This window comes from Mus musculus, chromosome 11, assembly GCF_000001635.26.
Source record: "Mus musculus strain C57BL/6J chromosome 11, GRCm38.p6 C57BL/6J".
Classification (NCBI taxonomy): Eukaryota; Metazoa; Chordata; class Mammalia; order Rodentia; family Muridae; genus Mus; species Mus musculus.
Window position 1 is genome coordinate 43,526,859 of NC_000077.6, and position 20,397 is coordinate 43,547,255.

The 20,397-nt window shown below is 47.9% G+C and overlaps 1 protein-coding gene across 1 annotated transcript in view; it reads left to right on the plus strand.

The window, feature by feature from the left end:
* Positions 1-1,890: 1,890 nt before the first annotated feature.
* The window catches only part of Ccnjl (cyclin J-like), a 58,251-nt gene continuing 39,744 nt past the window's right edge, over positions 1,891-20,397 (plus strand). Inside the window, exons 1-2 of the mRNA NM_001045530.2 lie at positions 1,891-2,109; positions 2,497-2,601. Of these exons, the coding sequence (NP_001038995.1) occupies positions 2,539-2,601 (63 nt within the window). The 5' untranslated portion in view covers positions 1,891-2,109; positions 2,497-2,538. The remainder of the gene's footprint in view (positions 2,110-2,496; positions 2,602-20,397) is intronic.

The window sequence follows — 20,397 nt, forward strand, 5'->3', positions numbered from 1 at the left end:
GAGATGAGGTCTCATTGTGCAAGCCTTGGCTGGCCTAGAACTCACTATGGATACCAACCTGACCTCAAACTCTAGGAGGTGGAGTAGTTGGATGCAATGATACTTTGAAACTTGTTGATTTATGTTGTTTTTCAGAAAGATGGCATTTGCATTCCCAAGAAGGTTGTATATTTACCCACCTTAGGAGTCCCTTGGCAGTAGGGGAGAGATGATGACTGAGAACAAACTATGAGGACACATAGGTGCGAAATGCCACAAAGGAACCCATTACCTTGTATGCCAACCGAAAACATTAACAAACACTAAAAACATCTTTGATAAAGATCTGCTCCAGCTTTTAAAATTGTAGTTTGTATCTGTTTGTTATCTGTTTGTATCTATGTATCTGTTTGTGTATCTGTGTATCTACTTGTGTATCTGTTTGTATCTGTTTGTTAGTGAATAGGGCATGAGATTTTTTTTTCTTTGATGGCCTGCCTGTCCATGCTTTGCATCTGATTCTTCATGAAGGTCTTAGGTCACATTGATCTAAAGATATGCATACATGATTGCATATATATCACATTTGTTTAATCTCAGGTATTTTTTAAATTTTTATGAGGGCTCATAAATGCTAAAACTTCTTTTCAGTACAAGTTCATCAAAGCTAAAAAAAAAAACATAGAAAAACAAAACAAAACAAAACAAAAAACCCTCAGCCTAGACAGGGTTCAAACTTCTGTGTAACTCAGGCTGCCCTTGAACTCCTAACCCTTAAGCTACAGACAGCCTTCTGAGTGCTAATGTCGCAGGTATGCAGTACTATAGTAGCCTTTCAAAACTAAATTGTATTTTTAACCCGTAAAATTTTACTTGCGGCTTGATGATGGTGGCACACACCTTTAGTCCCAGCTCACAGGACTCTGTAGTCCTACAAGACCTCCCTCAGATCGCCAAGTTCAAGGCCAGCCTGGTCTACAGAGCAAGTCCCAGGACAGCTGGGGCTACACAGAAAAACCATGTCTCAAACCACAACAAATATCTATCTTGTAGAAAACTAGGCAGAAACTAAAGTCTTTTTCGTGTAATTATTTATTGACTGGTGACTTTCTAACGGGCCTAGTGGTAATCCTCTTTCGTGTCCTTTCTCATTTAATCATAATGTATCCCCAGCAGATTATTGTAGTTTGTATCCCTCTATTACCTAAAGCCAAGCTCTAAGTGGTTAAGACACTGGGTGAACAAAAACACCCAGGTAGTTGGTGGACTTGATTTTAAGTTAGTGGGATCACCAAAGGGCTCACAAAAATCAGCACAGCAGGATGTTATGCCATTATACTGCAGGCTCCAGAAAATGCCTTTCTGAAAACAAGTAAATTAAAAGGGCTTTCTATCCCGCAACCTGCCACAAGGACTGTTTCCCTGCAATGCTCAGCATGGATGCACGCTTAAGAGTACAATAAGATACTCACTGAGCCCTCTTTATAAAGAGGAACTCGTGCGTATCCAAGGGTGTCTTCTCTGGGGCTCCTGTGGGAATTGTTTGAAAATCTACCTCCCCATCGCAGGGCAGGCTGAAAAAGAAAGAAAGACAGGTGGAAGCGTCTGCAGGTTGGCAGGAGCAGCGCATGCGGAAGTCAGAACTTTCTGGGGGCGTCCTGGCCGCTGGATCCACGCGCGGCACACGCAGGTGGCGCCGCGTCCCCCGCGCTCCAGGATCAAGGGGGCAGGGTCACTGGGGATCGCCCCCAGAGTCCCAGGGAAGGTGAAGCCTAGCTTTCTGCCCGGGCGAGGGAGGAGGGTGGGCAGGAAGCGCAGCTCAGCGCCGGGGAAAGAAAGACTGCCATTCCCAGCCCCCCGCCCCGCGGGGCGCGGGGTGCTGGCGGCGCATGCGCGAGGCCCGGCCCCCAATTCCCCGAGCGAGGGAGGGAGGCCCCCGGCGGCCCGAACTGCGAGCCGCGGCGGGACCGAGCGCACGCAGGGGCGCGCCGGTGGCCGGGCGGGACGGGCTGCAGAGGCAGCGGTCGCGAGCACGCGAGGCCAGGGACCGGGCGGCCATCGGAGGGCACTACGTACCCGGTGCGGGAAGGGACCCACCACCCGCGGCCCCCCACGCCGGGACAGCGATGCGTGAGTCTGGCCCCGGCTCGAGGGCAGGATGTGCGAGCAGGACAAAGGCTAGGCGGCGGGGGAGGAGTTGGGGACTCTGAGCCAGTGACCCAGCCAGCCCTGGGAGAGCTACTACAGCCCGCAACTTTGCAACTTTTGCAGAGGGGCACATTGGATATTCTGCAAGTTGTTGCACACAGTTCCAGATAGCCCCAGGTTGGGCGGGCGGAGGGAGGGGAGCGGGGACACTGCTGGCTCTTCAGGACAGCGGGCGACAGCCAGCTCCACGGTGCAGGGCAGGAGGGGGCGCCCGTCCCGGACTGGGACAGGGACCGAGGAGGATCAGGGTCACTGAGGGCAGGGTGAAGGAAGAGTCTCCGATCGCTGAAGCTCCTGGTGTCCTCGCAGGGTGCGCCCCGAGATCCCGGTAGCTTCATAACTGCGGCGGTGATGGATGAGCCGTGGTGGGAAGGGCGCGTCGCCTCGGACGTACACTGCACTCTGCGCGAGAAGGTCAGTTCCTCCCCGCCCTTGTCACTCGCAAGGACTGGGTATTTAAAGTCACTTTCGGTCTCCTGTGGGTGTCTTCAGGATGCCCCGCATGGGAACTCAGCACTCTTGGTGCCCTTTTATTTGTGCGCCTGCTCTTTTACCTTCATGGGGAGTGTGGTCTTCTTCCAGGCAAAGGACCTGGAGATCCAAGAACTTGAAGTCGGTTTTTCACCAGCCACCTAAATGAAGAATAGTTCGTATCCCATTGGATTTCCTCCCGAGGTTACTTTACATGGTACAAGAATGGATTAAAAAAAAAATACTGTGTATCCATTACAGTGTGTAATTCAAAGACACATAATACCACCTACTATACATAATGCTGATTTTCCCTATCATTGTAATGATGTTGTAGCAATTTCTTTTAAAATATAATTACTAGACTAGTGCATAGCTCAGTGGTAAAGCAGATGCCTAAATAAATCTATGCAAACGTAGTAAAGTTACAGTTCGGTGTAAAGAAATATTAGGTAGATGGTGGGAATTCATTGTTAAGGCAGGAACTGAATGAAATTTAAAAGTCTGGCCTGGGGGCAGTCCTAGCACTGTGGAGACAGCAGAAGGATCTCCACAAGTTCAAGGTCAACTGAAGCGTCAGGAGGAGCTCCAGGAAGCACAGGGCTACACAGTGGGACACTTTGTCTCAAAACGAGAGAAAGAAAAGACACACTAGCCTTAACCGAAAGAGGTTGCAGACTAGAAAGCTAAGGGAGAAAACACAAACTCCCCTGCCAGTTGGCCTCCTGTGGTAGAAGGTGGGCTGGCTGAAACTTGATCCCCCTCTCAGTTCACCTCCTGTTGCTGAGGCTGCTGTTGGCCACTGGGAAACTGGGAAAACCCAGAGGACTGAATGAAGGCTTTGCCTCTTTCTTCCTGTACCTGGGCTGGGAAGGATTGTTTGGAGACTTGGTGTGAATGGAAGCAGAGCTACTGTAACAAAGTACTAGAGGCTGGTGGGCATCCGATTTCAGGATGTTGGAAGGATACAGAAGATCCGTTTGCTTTTGAGACAGGGTCTTGTTATGGAGCCCAGGCTAGCTGTATAGGTACTGTATAGTCCAAGCAGTCCTTAAATTCATGGTTCAATTGCCTCAGCTCTCTGAATGCTCTTAACTTACTGCCTCTGTGTCATCTCCTGTCTGAGAGTCTGTGTCTGTTTCCTCGTAGGAGCCCACCCTACCCGAGTAGGGTGTAACTGTACTTTAACTGGTACATCTGAAAGGATATGACTTTCAAGTAAGGTCACATTCTCAGGTTCTAGACGGACATGAATTTAGGGGAGAGGTAGTCTCGACTGGTTTGTCAGGCCAGTGTAGGTCAGAAGTTGTCTTATTGGGGCCCGTAGATCTCTGTAGAACTGGGCTCCCACTTTCAGCAAAACATACTCAGTGTCTGTGGCAGACCTGTTATAGAGTCTCCAGATTCAGGTGAGGTGAGAGAGGGGGACTTGACTCATTAGGGAGTGAATCTCTTCTAGTCACACAAATGCTTTATTTTATTTATTTATTTTTTCCTCTTTTCCTCTACCTGCTGACATGTCTCTGGCATTGCTTTCCCGTGTTCCTTTGCTCTGTCCAGAACAGAATGTTCCAGTCTGGGGATCTGGAGACAAAATTGGGTCCTGGTAGTTCTTTGCAAAAGCAGGGCATGGGAGTTTAACTAAGCTCTCAGAGGCCTGAGGGTCAGAAGTGCCAGGCCAGAAGGCAGAGACAGAGGCTGTACGGTAGTACGTGAAACAGTGTATTCTTAGCCCTTTCTAGAAGTATTGGCTGAACGCAGGTAATGAGGGCCACTGGAGAGCATGCTTCCCTGATTTAAGGTAGCTAAGTGGTTGTCATTTCTGCATGTACCTTAGGGCATGAAGGGAGGAAGAGGCTTTGTGGAAACAATGTAACTCCAGAGTTACTTCCCTGAGACACTCCAGGCTCGAAGCTGACCTTAGGGTCAAATCTCAAGTCCTTTTAGTTACAATGTCGCACTTCCTTCAAAAACTATCTGCTGTATTCTTGCTGCATTTTTCTCCCTCTTCAAAGATGTTTAAGAATGTTTAGCTTGGTGGAGTTTTGAGTGAGCATACATGATAAAGGGGCTGGTACCCCGCTGATCTCCTGTCTTTGAGGAGCAAGGGCTGGCCTTTTGTCTTTCCCAGACAGGATAATTTTTTTTAAATTAAACATCAACTCTAATAATGTGTTCCCAGTACTACAGGACAACTTTACAAGTGCCTGGCACATGCTGGACATTCCCCCTTTGTTCAGTGTTGCAGACGAACACAAAGCGTGTTTGCATACAGACTGTGCAGTTGTTTGTGTGGAACCACTAGCAGCCTTCCTCTCCTGGTGGCTGCAGAGGGTACAGCTGCCATCTCGGGAATAGTAGGAGCCGCACTTTGTTGGATGAGGGAGTCTAGTGTAGCACCATACTGACAATGTGGAAGAGCTAATGCCATATAATCAAGTCTAGGTGCTGTATGCAAGCTAGCAACGGTGGTATCTCCTGAGCTGCCTAATTTACCTGCTCTCGGCCCAGGTGCTATGGCTTGTTCTTCCCCTATAACCAGAATTCCATTGTGTCAGTTTCTCGCTTCAAGACCTCTTGTGCTTTAAATAAGATTCCCAGGGGACTGGAGAAATGGTTCAGTGATTAAGAGCACTGGCAGCTCCTGCAGAAGACGCAGGTTCAATTCCCAGCACCCACATGGCTGCTCACAGCAATCTGTAACTTCCGTCCTAGGGTTTCCAGCTCCCACTCTTCTGGTTTCTGTAGGCACTGGGTGCATACAGTACATAGCTATACTTGTAGGTAAAACACCTATACACATGTTCAAATAAAATTGCCAGTCCACACTATTATCTGGAGACCCTGAGGTAGCCTCCTTGGTCTACTCTCTTACCTTGTCCCCTCTCCCTCCCTTGGAACCACAGACTTCCTTTCTGTCCCTTGAACTTGTCAATCATCTTCATGCCTCGGGCCCTTAGTACTGGCTGTTCTTTCGCAGTCTGTGTTTCTCAGTCTGTCTCATAGTAACCTCTCAGTAATTTATTATTCCCCCATGGGATGATTAGATCACCCAGTTTTAGTCTCTTTATAGCATTTACTAGTATCTGAAATTGTCTGCTGGTAGTTTGCAATCTTTCCCCTGATTCTAAAAATATACGCTGCAAAAGAGTCTGCCTACGTGCATCTCAGGCTGTTCTGGGGCCTCCAGACCTAGAATGGGGGCTTCTCTGTATGTTCAAATGATAAAAATGAATGAGTCAATATTTTCTCCTATAAACTGGGGAGAAATTGTTTTTAGGAATATAAGGATCAGGGTAAGAATATGAGCTATATAAAAGGTATGTGGCTGGTGTCCTGTCTTCTCCCTTAGATTGTTAGGTGGGAGGCCAGTGGACCTCTTCATATAATGTGTGTTCAGCTAAGGTTTGGGTTTGTTTCTTAGGGGTCCCTAAGTGTGACAGTGATCCTATAAGGAAGGTATCTTAGGGGCCTGGGGAGATGGCTCAGTAGATAAAGTGCTTGCTATGAAAGTGTGAAGACCAGAGTTCAAATCCCCAGTATGAACACAGAAACTAGGAATGCAGGGTAGCTCCTGGTAATTCAATCACTTGAGAGGCAGAGAGAAACTGTCGTAAGGGCAATTGGAGTTCCAGGTTCAGCAAGAGACCTTGCCTCAATAATTACAGCATGAATGGAGAAAACATTCCATATTAACTTTCAGGCATCTACACGCATGTGCACACTCACACGCATGACCACACACATGCAAACATGCATGTGAGCCACACATGTTCCATTTGAGTGTTTGTTTGTTCGATTGTTGGTTTTTCTTTTAAAGAGGCGTCTTAGCTGTGTGTGGTGGCACACAACCATAATTTCAACACTTGGGAAGCAGAGGCAGGAAGATCAGGAGTTCAAGGCCAGTCTTAGCTATGCAGTAAGTTGGAGCCTAGTCTGGACTATATGAGAACTTACCTTACCCTCCCTCCCAGAAAAATAAAAGGGGGGTATTGACATCATATGAGGCCAGTGTGTGATGGTGGGTAAGGCTCAAAGTGAAAGGGCCAAAGCAGTTTGCTAAAAGTCTAGGGATGAGATGGCTCACGCAAAGGCCTTCCACCCAGCCTGAACAGGCATCAGGGACTAATTGGGGGCAGGGTATCTTTCTACTGAATGTCTCTGGAGAAATGTCTCTCATTTCTCCCTTTCCAGGACACCCCTATCCCACACTAAGCCCTTAAATTCCTCCCTTGGTCTTCAGTCCTGAAAGACCCCTTAATCCTAAAACACACTGCCCGTTAGCCCTGCGCCTTCCGACCTGTCTGCTGCAGGTTGATCATTAGCTGTAGCTCCTACAGGAGAATTGGGTTCACCCATGCACTGAACATGAGAGAGAATCATATCATGGCCACCTTCGAGGCATGGAGGATGGTGGTAGCAATATTTTTTATGGCCTATATCCTCTTGAGTATCTGATTAAAACCTAGAGATATTTTGTTTGTTCCCCCCAGAAAATGCATCCTCCTAAGTTTAAAGTTAATACAGTCCTTGGTCTTCTACCTAATAGGTTTGCCTAAGCTTGGGATGCACGTAGTTGTAGGGCACAGACAGCACCTACCTAGAGGTTTGCCTTCCTCATCCTGCAAGCTTTGGCCTCCCTACTATGTGTCCCAACCCTACTAATCTTGCACTTACTATTTTGTGTTCTTTTTTTAAACCCGTGCAGTAGCTTCTTTCTCTAACTAGGCTGTGAGCAGCTTGTGGTCATTGTGACATGACATTCCCAGGCCAGTGTCTGATACAGTGAGAACTCAGGGGCCACTGCCTTACTTGATACAAACACAGCACGCTGAGGGGCTAGAGGAAGGAACCAGGTGGACTTCACTGGGACACGCTGCATAGAGAGCTATGCAGAAGTGGTTTTGTGGGACCCTTTAGCTGGTCTTTGGCAGGGGATAAATGGGCTCCTGGTTCAGCTGATGCAAACCACAGTGCTGGCTGCAAGGTAAGAGCCAGGACTGGGGGGACAGCACTTTCTTAGCTCCCTCGATGCCTGAGTACTCTCCTCTCAGATAATGCTGGGAGGGGTCATAAGAAAATAATTAGCCACAGAAGCAGGTGTCCTGTCCTAAGTACACTGTGAGTAGCTTGAGAAAATGACTACATATTGAGCTCAGATAATAGGAATAATTTCTCCCAGACCTCAGTGGTGGGGGATCTATTTGCCTTCCTCATTTTATCCCCAAATAAGCAACAAACACAGACAATGCTTGCTCTTATCGTCTTTGGATTTATGTTATGAAAGCAAGCAACGGGAGTGTTTCTGCCTTCTTTATGCCTATGATTTAATGCTGGTTTGGCATGAAGACCTGACTTTGGAGGGTTTATCTGTAGATTCACCCTCCCAAAGCCAAAAGACCATTTCTCACCTTGACATGACATAGTAGATTTAGTTTTCTGGCCTCTAAGAAGCCTAACGCCTAGAAGGCTTCCCACCAGACACTTCCGTCGCCCGGAATGGAGTCATAGAGTGCCTTAGATTAAGATCTTCTCCAGCACCTTGCCATCGGGCACATTTCTCCTACTTCCTGAACTACAGTGCACGCTGGGACGACCTTGCTCTGTGAGATTCATGTTTCCTGTTGCTTTGGTTCCTTTGCATTGCTGGGGATGAGACCCAGGGCCTGTGGTTGTGAGGTAAACACTCTCCCACTAAGCTATGTCCCCAACTCTCCGAAGCCATGTCTTTTGAACCAGTGGATTAGTAAAAAAACATTTTTAGCAGTTTGTGATTTCAGTTATTAGAGTAATCTCCCCAAACAGTGACAACAGAGGTTTCGTTCTGTGGTGGCACTACAGGGGCTGCTGTACTTAATAGACCTTGCTAGCATCTGTCCATCTTTATCTTGTTGATCCTCCTCTTGGTTCCAGGGATGGGATTTGCCCATTTTGCAGTGGGGACCTGTAAGGTACAGAGTGAATAACTGTCTTAAAGTTACTTTTGGGGGAAAAAAATGTAATAACAAAGAGTAGACATAAGCTGAGCCGGAAGGGGATTTAAGCTCTGTCATTCAAGACAACCGTAGTGTGTTTTGTTGTGCAGTGGTCTCAAGAAACCATGCTTTTCCTAAACCACCCCAGAAGCTGGAAGCTGCAGATGCTGGCCTCGCTCTGGCCATTCAGAAAGGCGATTGTCAGGAGCCAACTCTTTGATTGATCCTGTGTAAGACACCTCTCGCCTTGAAGAAGCATGGCCTCTGCCACTGCCTACCCTTTGGTAGATGGAGTAGTTGTCGTTACTTGTCAACTCTTTCTCTTAAATTCCTTTACTTTCCCTACACTAGGCCGAGCATCTGTCTCTTTAAAAAAACAGGGCGGACGGGGCGGGGGGGGGGGGTGGGTGTCCAGGTCCATGTTTAAAAATCTGACAAGGAGCCAGGCCTTCAAACCCACTATTCAAGAAGCTGAAGCAGGTTGGAAGTTCAAAGCTTGCCTAGGCTACACAACAAATTGAAGGTCAACCTAAGACAACTTACTGACATCCTGTCTCAAAAGGTAACTTTTAAAAGGACAGAGGAAAGCAGGGTGTGGCGGCTCATTTCTGCAGTCCCAGCACTCAGAAGGCCAGGTCAGGAGGACTACCTTGAGTTTAAGGACAGCCTGCATTACATAGACAGCTCTAGGCCATCCTGGGCAACAGGGTAAAGCCTTGTCTCAAAACCACGAAATAAATAAGTAATAAACAATGATATGAAGGTAGAGAATATAACTCAGTGGAAGAGTGTTTACCTGGCATTGCTAAGACCCTAAGTGGAATCCCTAAGAGAACAAAATTAATTGGCCAATAAACAGAACCGCCCAGCTTGGTTACTCCCCACTCAGGTTTCACACTCCCTTTCCTCTTTTGGCTTCCACAAGAGCCATTTCCATATGGCCATTTTCCATATGGCTGAGACACACCCATTTCTTCAAATAAAAAGATGGCCTGGCCACTGCTGATGGTTGAGTCTGCCCAGTGTAGATCTAAGTGTGTTGGTCTTGTCAAGTGCTAGCCTATTTATAGCAGCAGGGCTATCTCATGACTGTGGTCTTTACTGTTACTCTGAGCAGCTGTCCTTGGTGGCTCCTTCCTGGAAGCGAATATAACTTAAGATGATAAGACTTTTCCTGCTGTATGAACGGCAAAGCTGACTTTGCCACCCTGTGTCCAGAGTAGTCGGGCCCTGTTGTGTAGCTGGCTGGATTGGAGGGAACTTTAGCATGGGGAGGAGGTGTGGGGGGCAGCAGGATGCTGGAAGGATCTTGGTCAGTAGTGAGCAGACTAGCAGAGAACACACACCTGGGAAACGCTTCGAGAACTGGCTCCGTTTACTGGGGAGAACAAAGGCTATTTAAACCTTTGGGGAAATGAGTACACATCATTGGAGGGCCAGGGTGCTGGAGATGCCTCATCTGTATGGGGAATAAATTCCAGGTACTTGTGGACATGATCGTAAAAGGGGAAGGAAATTTAGCCTGTCTGCTGCCTACGTCTTCCCCTCTGGTGAGGCAGAGGTGTGGGGCATAGAGTTAAGTGTACTGGGACTTTAAGGCCTCGGGCAGTGGCGGGGAGCATTCCGATTCCTGCCCATCTAAGGACAAGATTTCCAGGTTTGGACATGCTTTGACACACATCCCCACCTTGACCCCACTCTTCCTTCAGGCCTGCTCTTCCAGTCCCACAGCTCCCTGGCCCCAGCTTTGAGCTGTTCAGGAGGAGGATGCCGATGGCATGGGAGACTGCTCATGAGGCATGCAAAGCTGCTGGGGACCTAAATGGCATTTCAGATGGCATTCAGCTGTCCAGCTATGCAGTCCCGCACCCTAGTGCATCACGTTTGTGTGTGTGTGTGTGTGTGTGTGTGTGTGTGTGTGTGTGTGTGTGTGTGTGTCTATGTGTGATCCTGGGGACTGAGGACCTCACACATGCTAGCTAGCAGAGCACACAAACCCCTGAAGGATATTCCCACATTCCACCCCTCTCCCCTGTGCTTTTTTTTTTTGAGGCAAGATCTTACTAAGTTGCCCCAGGCTAGCCAGAATTTTGATCTTTCTGCCTCAGCCTCCCAGATAACTAGAATGACAGGCTTGTACCATGAAGCCCAACTCCTTGTAAATGTCTCATAAGAGGAGAGTACAAAATATGAATAAGAACTCTGTGTGTGCACTTGAGACCTCAGGCCCTTTGGGTACCAAAGTACTTGGTATGAGCACAGGACCCGGTGGAGACTTGGTCTTGGAGCTTCTTGTCCTGCAGAACCTCGTTTCTTTTGATTTCTGAACCACACACGCTGTCTCTGAGAGATGACAAAGATGTGTGCTTTTAGTGACCCTCCAGTCTCTAAAGCATGGGATACAAAGACCAGACTGGCACTGTGGTTGCTGGGGAAGCCTGGACTCGCTAGCTAAGTGAAGGCAGCGCTGTAAGGCTGGAGCTGGCCCTGAGCCTTTGCCCCTCACTTGGTCTTTACCTTCTTCAGTTATTCAGCCCCTTGGGCAAATGGGAACGTAGTTAGAGATTTTCTAGAATGTGCACACTTGGCAGAATGAGGTGACACTAACCTGTACACACACACACACACACACACACACACACACACACTTTAAAGATGCCAACCGATCTCTTCCATAATCACCCTGGCAGCTGCTTTGTGTTCCTCGGTACTGCACCAATGTTCTGGGTTCCTGAAGGAAAGGCACACACAACATAGCCTTATATTTTAATATGCTTTTATACAGTTCAGTGTCTGGGCCACTCCCAAACCTCCACATGCCTAACACCTCCCCTTCAATATTCCTGAGTTATTACTTACTAAAATCTATATTACATTGCTGTTGTCCTAAACCCAGTTGTGGGGGGCCCTGGGCCCACTCTTCCCTGGCTCTTACATGTTGGCTGTCTCTCTGTCCTTCAAGTCTCAGGTGTGGCAGTTACTCCTTTCCTGGCATAGCAACTAACTCCTCCCCTCTCTCTCAATTCATTGCCTGGGAATCCTAAATTGTCTACCTTTGTCTCCCTGCCCAGCCATTGGCCATGGGAAAATCTATTTACCAATCAAAACCAACTGGAGTGGGTGGGCAGGGTCTCTTCTCTCAACTTCTTACATTCAGACTTGAGGATTCCTGTGTAGTTTTTGGAGACCAAATTAACATAAATAACATTAGACCAAACCCCCCCACACATGCGAGGTGAGGTGAGGGGTTTTGTCTGTTTAGAAAATTGCAAAAGATAAACACAAGAAAAGTTGGACGGAGGGCTCCCTGGCTACTCTGCTCTTCCAGAGGACCTGGGTTCAATTCCCAGCACCCACATCATGGTTGATGACAACTATCTCTAACTCCAGTTCTAGGGGATCCAACACCCTCTTCTGGTTCCCTGAGTACTGTACTCATGTGATACACAAGCATACATACAGGCCAAATACACAAGTCAGAAAAAAAAAAATCCTCCCAGGCACATTGTGAACCTGCGACGCTTCTGCTGTAGCCACAAGACCTGAAATTAAGTGCCACGATGTCTAGCCCATGTCCTTAAATCTTCATTGCCAACATGATGCACCATGTTTTACTTTAGGGTTGTACCATGATTCGATTGTTCTTCTTGCTCTAAGCTTCCGTTCCTACGCTTACTTGCTTGTATCAAGTTCAAGTGTGGCTGACACTCTAGCAGATAGCAGGATGTCCAGGGGTGGAGTGTGCATACAGTTCACAGAGTATTGTGAGTTTCAAAGATGCATAAAAACATGCAACTAGCTCAATCAAGACAGAGGATGTTATGTGAACCTCAGAAGCCGCCTTGGTCCTCTCAGGTGTCCAATCCTGACCCCAAACCCACACCATCCCTAATCGGCTGCTTTCCCTTGCAGCTTAGACTTAGTCTTTCCTAGAGTTTTATGAGCATATAAATGGAATCACACATGCCCTCATCTCTGTCTTTCAGCTTAATATGATGTTTTTGTGATTCATCTGCGCTGCTTTGTCTTTCAGGACAATAACATTTTGATCAGCCACTGGGTTATTTCAAGCGAATCACTTAATTGTCTATAGCATTGTGGTGATAAGCCTTATCTACACGTCTGTCTAGAAATAAATTCCTAATATGGAGCTGTTGTGTGACAAGATATTAAGAACCTTACAAATCACTGGTCAAATTCTCAAGAGGGTACGGCAATGCATACTACTGCTGGTGAGGATGCCTGCTTCCTAGTAACTTTGCTGAGCCAGATAAAATCCCTTTTAAAAAATCAGTGCCTTTAGATGAGCTAAAACAATGTCTCATTGGTTGTATGTAAAAAAAAAAAAAAAAAAAAAAAACCAGGACCCCGGAGCAAGAAGACCCCAAAACAGAAAGAAAAGGGCACCCTCCTATGCCTCTCAGACGGCCATGAATTCCCAGTTGTAGCAGGGAATGGGCCCCCGACCCTGTGAGGGGCTGGGTGGGAGCTGCTGGGAGTCTCTGCTGGAAAACTCTTGCCCCCTCTTAACCCTGGAGCTACAGTGTATGCTGCAACTGGCAGGCACTCGGTAATTGGATGCTTTGGAAGCAGAGTTTCAATTATCCTGAGGCTCGGGGTCCCTTGCAGGTCACTGGAGCAGATGGTGCCAGAGTCTGGAGTCATTAGAGTGAACCTCATAGATAGCCTTATCTTTTCTAATGCGGCTACTTTTAGTCATAAGAAGAAAAAAAAAATCCAACCAGTTCAGAGCCCCTGACTCGGGATCTAACCATTATGATTTTTTTGTTATTATTTGTCGGGTCTGTTGCCCTTGATTCTTTTACCTATTAGAATTTTTTTTTAGACAAATTTATTTTGCACTCTGTTCCTCTGTCTCTTGGTCTGTCTGTGTCCGTGTGTATATGTGTGTGTGTCCGTGTGTGTGTGTGTGTCCCCGTGTGTGTGTGTGTATGTGTGTGTGTGTCCGTGTGTATGTGTGTGTGTGTGTGTACACCCTTCCTATGCAGCCTTGGCTGGCCTAGAACTCTTTATGTAGAGCAGTCTGCCCTTGAACTCACAGAGATTCACCTGCCTCTATCTCCTGAATGTCAGGATTAAAGATGTATATCACTCTGCCTAGCTTACCGTATATTTTGAGACAAGTTTTCTCGGAGCTCATCTATTCCCTACCCTGATGGCCAGCAAGCCCCAGAGATCTACCTGTCCCTGCCTCCCTTCTGTATGGTTAACTCCTGAGGGCAGGGACTGCGGTTCCTTGTCCTAAGCAGGAGGTGCTGTTGCACAGGGGTCCTTGTCTGGGCATGCTCATAACAAAGGCTTTATGCGACCAGGGGCTATGCATCACAGCCCACAGCTGCTTTCCTGGCCTTCCCTGTTACCACAGTCTGGAAGGACAGGTAGCCCAGGTGCTAGAAACTCTATCATACCTGTAGCAAAACAGCCTCAAGACCTGAAACATGTGCCCAAGGCCCCTAGGAAGTAGGAAGGTTATATTTGTGACACCTTGTTACCTGCTGTACCTGGAGTTTTACCTTAGTCAAGACATAGCTTTGTTGTTGTTATTGTTGTTGTTGTTGTTGTTGTTGTCATACCTGTATATCTCTGGCTGGGCTAGAACTCTTACATAGTCCAGTCTGGCACCTAACTCACCACAATCCATTTGCCTCTGCCTCCTGAGTGCTGGGATTAAAGGCTTGACCTAAGACTTACTTTTAGTGAGTCAAGAAGTTGATGTCTGTCTATGCAGAGACAGTGGCAAGTGGGGATGGCAGCCCTCGAAGAGATGACAGCTGGGCCATCACGGAGCTGGGTGAGAAGGCTGGTGTTAGCTGTACAGATTCTGGCTTTGCGCTACAGTCTCCTTTCCTGCTAACTCTGGTTCTGAGCTGCAGACGAAGACTTAATGCTGTGAACATTTAACACCTGCCTTCTTATCCTCTTCTCTGCATATATTTCCTGAGCCCAGCCACAGAGACAATGTTCCATCACCCTGAATATGAAAGTGTTTAGGCTGGGCAGTGGTGGCGCATGCCTTTAGTCCCAGCACTCGGGAGGCAGAGGTGGATGGATTTCTGAGTTCGAGGCCAGCCTGGTCTACAGAGTGAGTTCCGGGACAGCCAGGGCTACACAGAGAAACCCTGTCTCGGAAAAGAAAGAAAGAGAGAGAGAGAGAGAGAGAGAGAGAGAGAGAGAGAGAGAGAGAGGAGGGAGGAAGGGAGGGAGGGAGGGAAGGAGAGAGAGAGAGAGGGAGGGAGAGAGAGAGAGAGAGAGAGAGAGAGAGAGAGAGAGAGAGAGAGAGAGAAAGAAAGAAAGAAAGAAAGAAAGAAAGAAAGAAAGAAAGAAAGAAGGAAAGTTAGTTTAGTTCTCAGAGTTCTGTGTATTTGTAGACATAGTCACTATATAGCTGAGGCTCACCTCAAACTTGCCGCGTGCCTTAGCCTCCAGAGATTATAATCTTGTGAAATTTCCTCTAGCTCTTTCGGTTACTTTAAAAACTTAAGTGAAGTTGTTTCTGGGAAAGCTTGTCTGATCTGATCAATGGGGATACCTTGCTGTAGGGGGACCACCCAGGAGGTAACATTTCTTCTACTCAGGAGCGAAGTATCCACTCTTAGGCATTGCTGCCTCTGAGTCCGGGGAGTCGGGGGTGGGGTGGAGAAGCAGACTTCAGAGATCTCTTTGGATCATCTTAGTTTTATTGGCACTCAGTGTGGCCCACTCTGGAACCTCTTCATCGGCAGCACTTAATGAGCTCCATATATAATCTGCCATCCTGATGCTCTGTCAGGGGAAACCATATCCCAGAATCTGCCTTGGGAACCTTAGCATACTGGAGAACATTCATAAAACTACTTACGGCAGTATGTAGTGGCTATAAGAGCCAGTAATGACACCATACTTTAACTGGTGCTTACCATATGCTAAGACGTTGATGTCTGTAGCTACCATTTAATGGGTGCTCAACTGACTGCTAAGAGATGGATTTCCCTTCAGGTATTAATCCCTCTTGCAACCCCGTCTAGGGGTTCCCATGTCTTTACAAGTGGGACGCACTAAGCTAAGAGAATTGAATAACTTACCTGAGTCCACAAAGCTAGTAGAGTTGGAAAGTTCAGTATGATTCTGCAACATTCACCAACCCCTTTGCCTATTGAAATATAGAGGATATTGTTTGAAAGATGGGAGCAGGTAGAAACAGGTATGAAGGAGTTGCTTTAGCATGGCCCAGGGCAGTGTGGGACAGTCAGGCAAAGCATGAGCCCCACAGGAATTAGCCTGGTGATTTGGAGGAAAATAGGGAGATGGGCCAAGAGTGTTGACTTTTGGGGTGCTGGTCTCCCTAGACGTTCATACCTGATCCCCATAGCATATGGAAAACTGTAAGAAGAATATGAGGCAGGCACGCCAGCTCACAGGTATTGGACCCTGCTTATCAGGGTCACAGGTATTGATTGGGCCCTTCTTATCAGGGGTGTTGTGACCATCCAAGGCAGTGGTGTGTGAACCAGCACAGGAAGAGTGTACGCTGTTACGCTGTTAGGTTTTGGCATGAGAGTCAAGAGAAGCAGTGGACAGAAGCAAAAATCTGCGTGTTGCTCCCCGGTTAGAATACAAGAGCTCTGTAACTGGATATGTCCATCATTTTCACAGCAAACATTGTTCTTGGAGAGTCCCAAAAGGAAACACTGTTTAGTGGTGGATGTTGAAGGACATGCTGCCCACCACAGGAAGTTGCTCTGTAACAGACACCTTTACAGGGTACCTGCCGGACACTGCCTAAAGAATCCCTTGTACACATCATTTCATCTGGGTATCAAAGTTGCTTCAGAGACACCGAGAATGTACATAGCTCAGTTGGTTGAGTGCCTGCTTAGCGTGCACAAAACCCTGGACTGCATCCCCAGCATCACATAAAACAGCACGGTGGCACATACCTTTAATTCTGTTTCTCAGGAAGTGGTAGCAGGAGAATCAGAACTTCAAAGTCGTCTTTGGACACATGGCAAGTTGGAAGACCGCCTAGGTCCCTATCTGAGGAAGGAAGGAAGAAAGGGAGGAGAAAGAAAGAATTGCTCAAACATCCCTAGCAGCCCTTTTATGTGGTACTTTTCATTTCCCCCCTCAGCTGACTGTGCACCAAGCACCAGGAGCCCCTGTGCTTGGAATGTAGAGCCCTTTACCCTTGTTGAGCTGGCTTGCAAAGTACATGGAAGATCTCTGACTGTCTCCTGAACTCTTGGTTCCTTGAAGAGGAGGTGATGGAGGAGGGACCCAGAGAAGAGAATTCTAAGGACCAGGTCAATTACAAAGCCATCAGTGAAACAGGGTCACACTGGTCTGACCCTAGATAAGAGGGTGTAGGCGGATGAGACTCCTCAGTCCAGGAGGTGTGAGGGACGCGGTCCTATCAGGAAGCTGGCTGACTTGAAGACCTTGGGTGGAGGTTGATGAAAGACACCCTGAATGTTATCTATGGGGTTGTTTGGAGGCTGTGGGGACATGCGTGGGATGGCATACCAGTGAAAGGTAAACAGGCATGTGTAGTATGTGGAATGTAGTGTGCGGTCACTGTCAGGCATCCTGGCTGTACCTGAATGCTGATTAGAGAGCCAGTGACCTCAGAAGTGAGAAGCTATGTCAAACTCATCTGTGGAACTGCCATTTGCTGAGGAGCCCAAGGGGCCCGTGACAGACGTCACAGGCATGACTTCCCACCTATCTCGAAGGAAGTTGGGCTCAACTTCCGCAGAACGGGATGTTACTGGCACTTGTGGTTTTGAAGAATGTTGAAACCATGTCTGAGTAGTAGGTGTTCAGTGCCCCGAGGATGCTTCCTCAGGCTGAAACCGCAGGCTGAGTGCTGGAGAGGAGGCTGAGGCCTTTGGGAAGCTCCCCGCCGGCCCCCACCTCCCACCTTGCATATTCTCTTGTGGTTTGCAAGTCCCCACTTTGGTCACCTTAGCTGCGTATGGTGTTTCCTCAACTCTTGCTTTGTGATAAATATATAGGCTCCCAAATGATGCATTTTAAGTCTGACTGTGTGGCTGTCAGGTAGACCTCTGTATTTATCAGAAGGCTATGCAAAATTGTTTATCATACTGAGAAAGCCAAGCATACATGAAGTCCTGAGAAATGTGTAAAAGCTTAGAGAGCTGGATTTCAGTGAATAAAAAGGAAGGCCGTGTCCCTCCTTGCCTTACGGTGGCCATGTCCCTTAGTCTAGCAAGGGGTAGCACAGGGCTTCCTTGGAGGCAGCAGGTCAGTGCTTACAGAGGGCTGGAAGCCACCAGAATTGTATAGAAAGTGTTTTGTATGAGATGGAGTATGGTGTGCATCAATCCTGACCCTAGTCCCGGTGCCCTTGGTAGTCACCCAACCCTTGGCTGCCTGGGGCTTCCTCATATCAGCTTCTACAGCTTGTCAAAGATCCTTCTCACACTGCTAATGCCATGGCCACAGGGACATTCTTAGCAAGGCAGTTTGGCAGGTGGAAGCTGCAGTCCTTAATCTCTAAAAGCTTTCCATAAATCTCTGGGTTTAGAGGACTCATCAGATTAGGAAGCCTTGGGACAGGGATTTTCGCCAGAGACCCGCCTTGAGGAATGCTCCGGTCTTTCCTCTTCCCAGCTCCTCAATCAACCCGCTAAAGCACTGTTTCAGTCCGGGCTATCTGGAATGCTGGTCTTCTGTCCCCCACCCCCCAAAGGAGATTGGAACCGTTGGTATTCTGTGGCAAAATAAATTTAATATACAGTTCCCCAGAATTGTATAAATGTTCTTCACTGAACAAATGTTTCGGGAACTGTGTTGGTGTGTGTTTTTGGAGTGTGCAGGGTGATAGGTGTTGTTTCCCAAACTGGCCCATAGAACCCTTTCCTTTTGGAAGCACATCACACGGAATGCACTTAAGGAACCAATGGCCTTGAAGAGTCTGATTGGTAGATAGATACTTTATCTTTTTTTTTATGGTCTTCTTAATATGTCTAGTTACAAACAAAATAATGGGCTTCATTATGACATTTCATGGTACTCTCTGCTCATGTTTACAATCCTTCTTGAGGCTCACCATCTTCCGTGAAAGTACCTGACCTATCTACACCTAGGAAAGGAAAGTGCTTCCTCTTCCTCCTGGACTTCCATTCACTGGGTTTGTCAGACCTCCCCTGTGGTCTTCGAGAGTGTGAAGACCCCACTGTGATGAACATATCACCTGCCGCTCACTGGTATACTTCTAGTGTGTGACGTGCTCAAAGACAGGGGCTCTGGGCAAGTGGTGAGCATCTCTTCTGTATGGGGTATTGGTGAGCATCGCTTCTGTATGGGGTACTGGGCTCACAAGCTGAATGGCGTGAGCCTAATCCCCACCCCCATGCTGGTAAGTCTGTCAGGGAAGGGCAGCGGGAGTGAAGGAGTGAGCCAGTGGCCATGAAGAGATGAAAGCTCAGACGCTTAGACAGTGATTGACAGAGCTGGGCAGGGAAAGGACTTTTAAGCCAATGTCTGAAGAAAGTAATGCAGACCAGGACACTGACGGTGAAAAGTGGGTGTGTCACTTCCGCCCCGATAGAGGAAGCCAACAGAGACTGGATGCACACGTCACAGTGCACTGACCTTCGGATGCCAACGTTTCAAGGCATCTTTGACCTAAGTAACTACGGTGATAGCTGCCTCTGAGCTGCCGTCTTGTGAACCTGCACTTGGGTCTGGCCCTGCACAATGCCGGCACTTCTGAGACCGACACAGACATCAAAGAGTTTGACATTCTACCAAGGGAAGGGTGCCGGAGGGGGTGGGGCAGATATCGGGATCTTTGCAGACCTGGCCAAACATCCCCACTGCCAATAAGTGTGACTCTGTGAGGGCTTCGTGCAGGTTGTGATGCACATGTCCTTACTTGTTCCTTAGTTCTCTCCCTCTGGAGAGCCCCCAGGCAGAGCCGAGGAGCAGCAGAAACAGTGGTTCCTTTTGTATCTATTTTCCCTTGTTTTGTGTGAGCACTTGTGTGCATCTGTGTGTGTGAGTGCAGATGTGTACACTGTGTGTGAAAGTCAGAGAACACCTTTGCAGCGCTTGGTTCTCAAGTTTTTGTAATGTGGGTCACAAGAACCATCAGAAACGGTGGCAAGCATTTCTACCTTCGGACCTAGCTTTCTCACTGGCCCCAGGAGCAGTGGCTCTAAAGCCATCCAGCCTGACTTGACATCACCATCTCCCCTTCCTGTCTCAGAAATGCTGCTCCCACGTCATAGCAGGGAGGTGTCCCTCTTTGGGCAGTAACACCCCTACATTGGCTACCCAGAGAAGGATGCGGGATAGCTAAGGGAGCCTGAGGGGAAAAGGGAACACAAAAGGCCAAAGGCACAGGAAGGATTTCCCCCCAGACATTCCATTCATTTAGCCACACATGCCTTCACCGGTTCAATAGGTGTTCATTAGCCCTTACTGGCTGGACAGTGGATGGCTGCATTTCATGAGATGGAGGGAATTCAATGACTAACACTTTGTTTGAAATACCTGCTGGTTGTGAGAAACTCCTGAGATGCCGTCATATGGGACAGAGGTTGGGGTAGGTCTCTCTAAAGAGCAGTGGCAGAACGGAGAAGGGCTGAAGGAAGAGAAGCAGTCCAGACTTTCTAAAATCAGGGCTTACCACACAACATTGCCACGAAATGCTATGCAGCCATTGCAAATGTTCAAGGAGCCCTCATGAACAGGAAGCTGTTGTGCGATCCTCTGTCCTGAGAGTTGCATGAAGAAAACT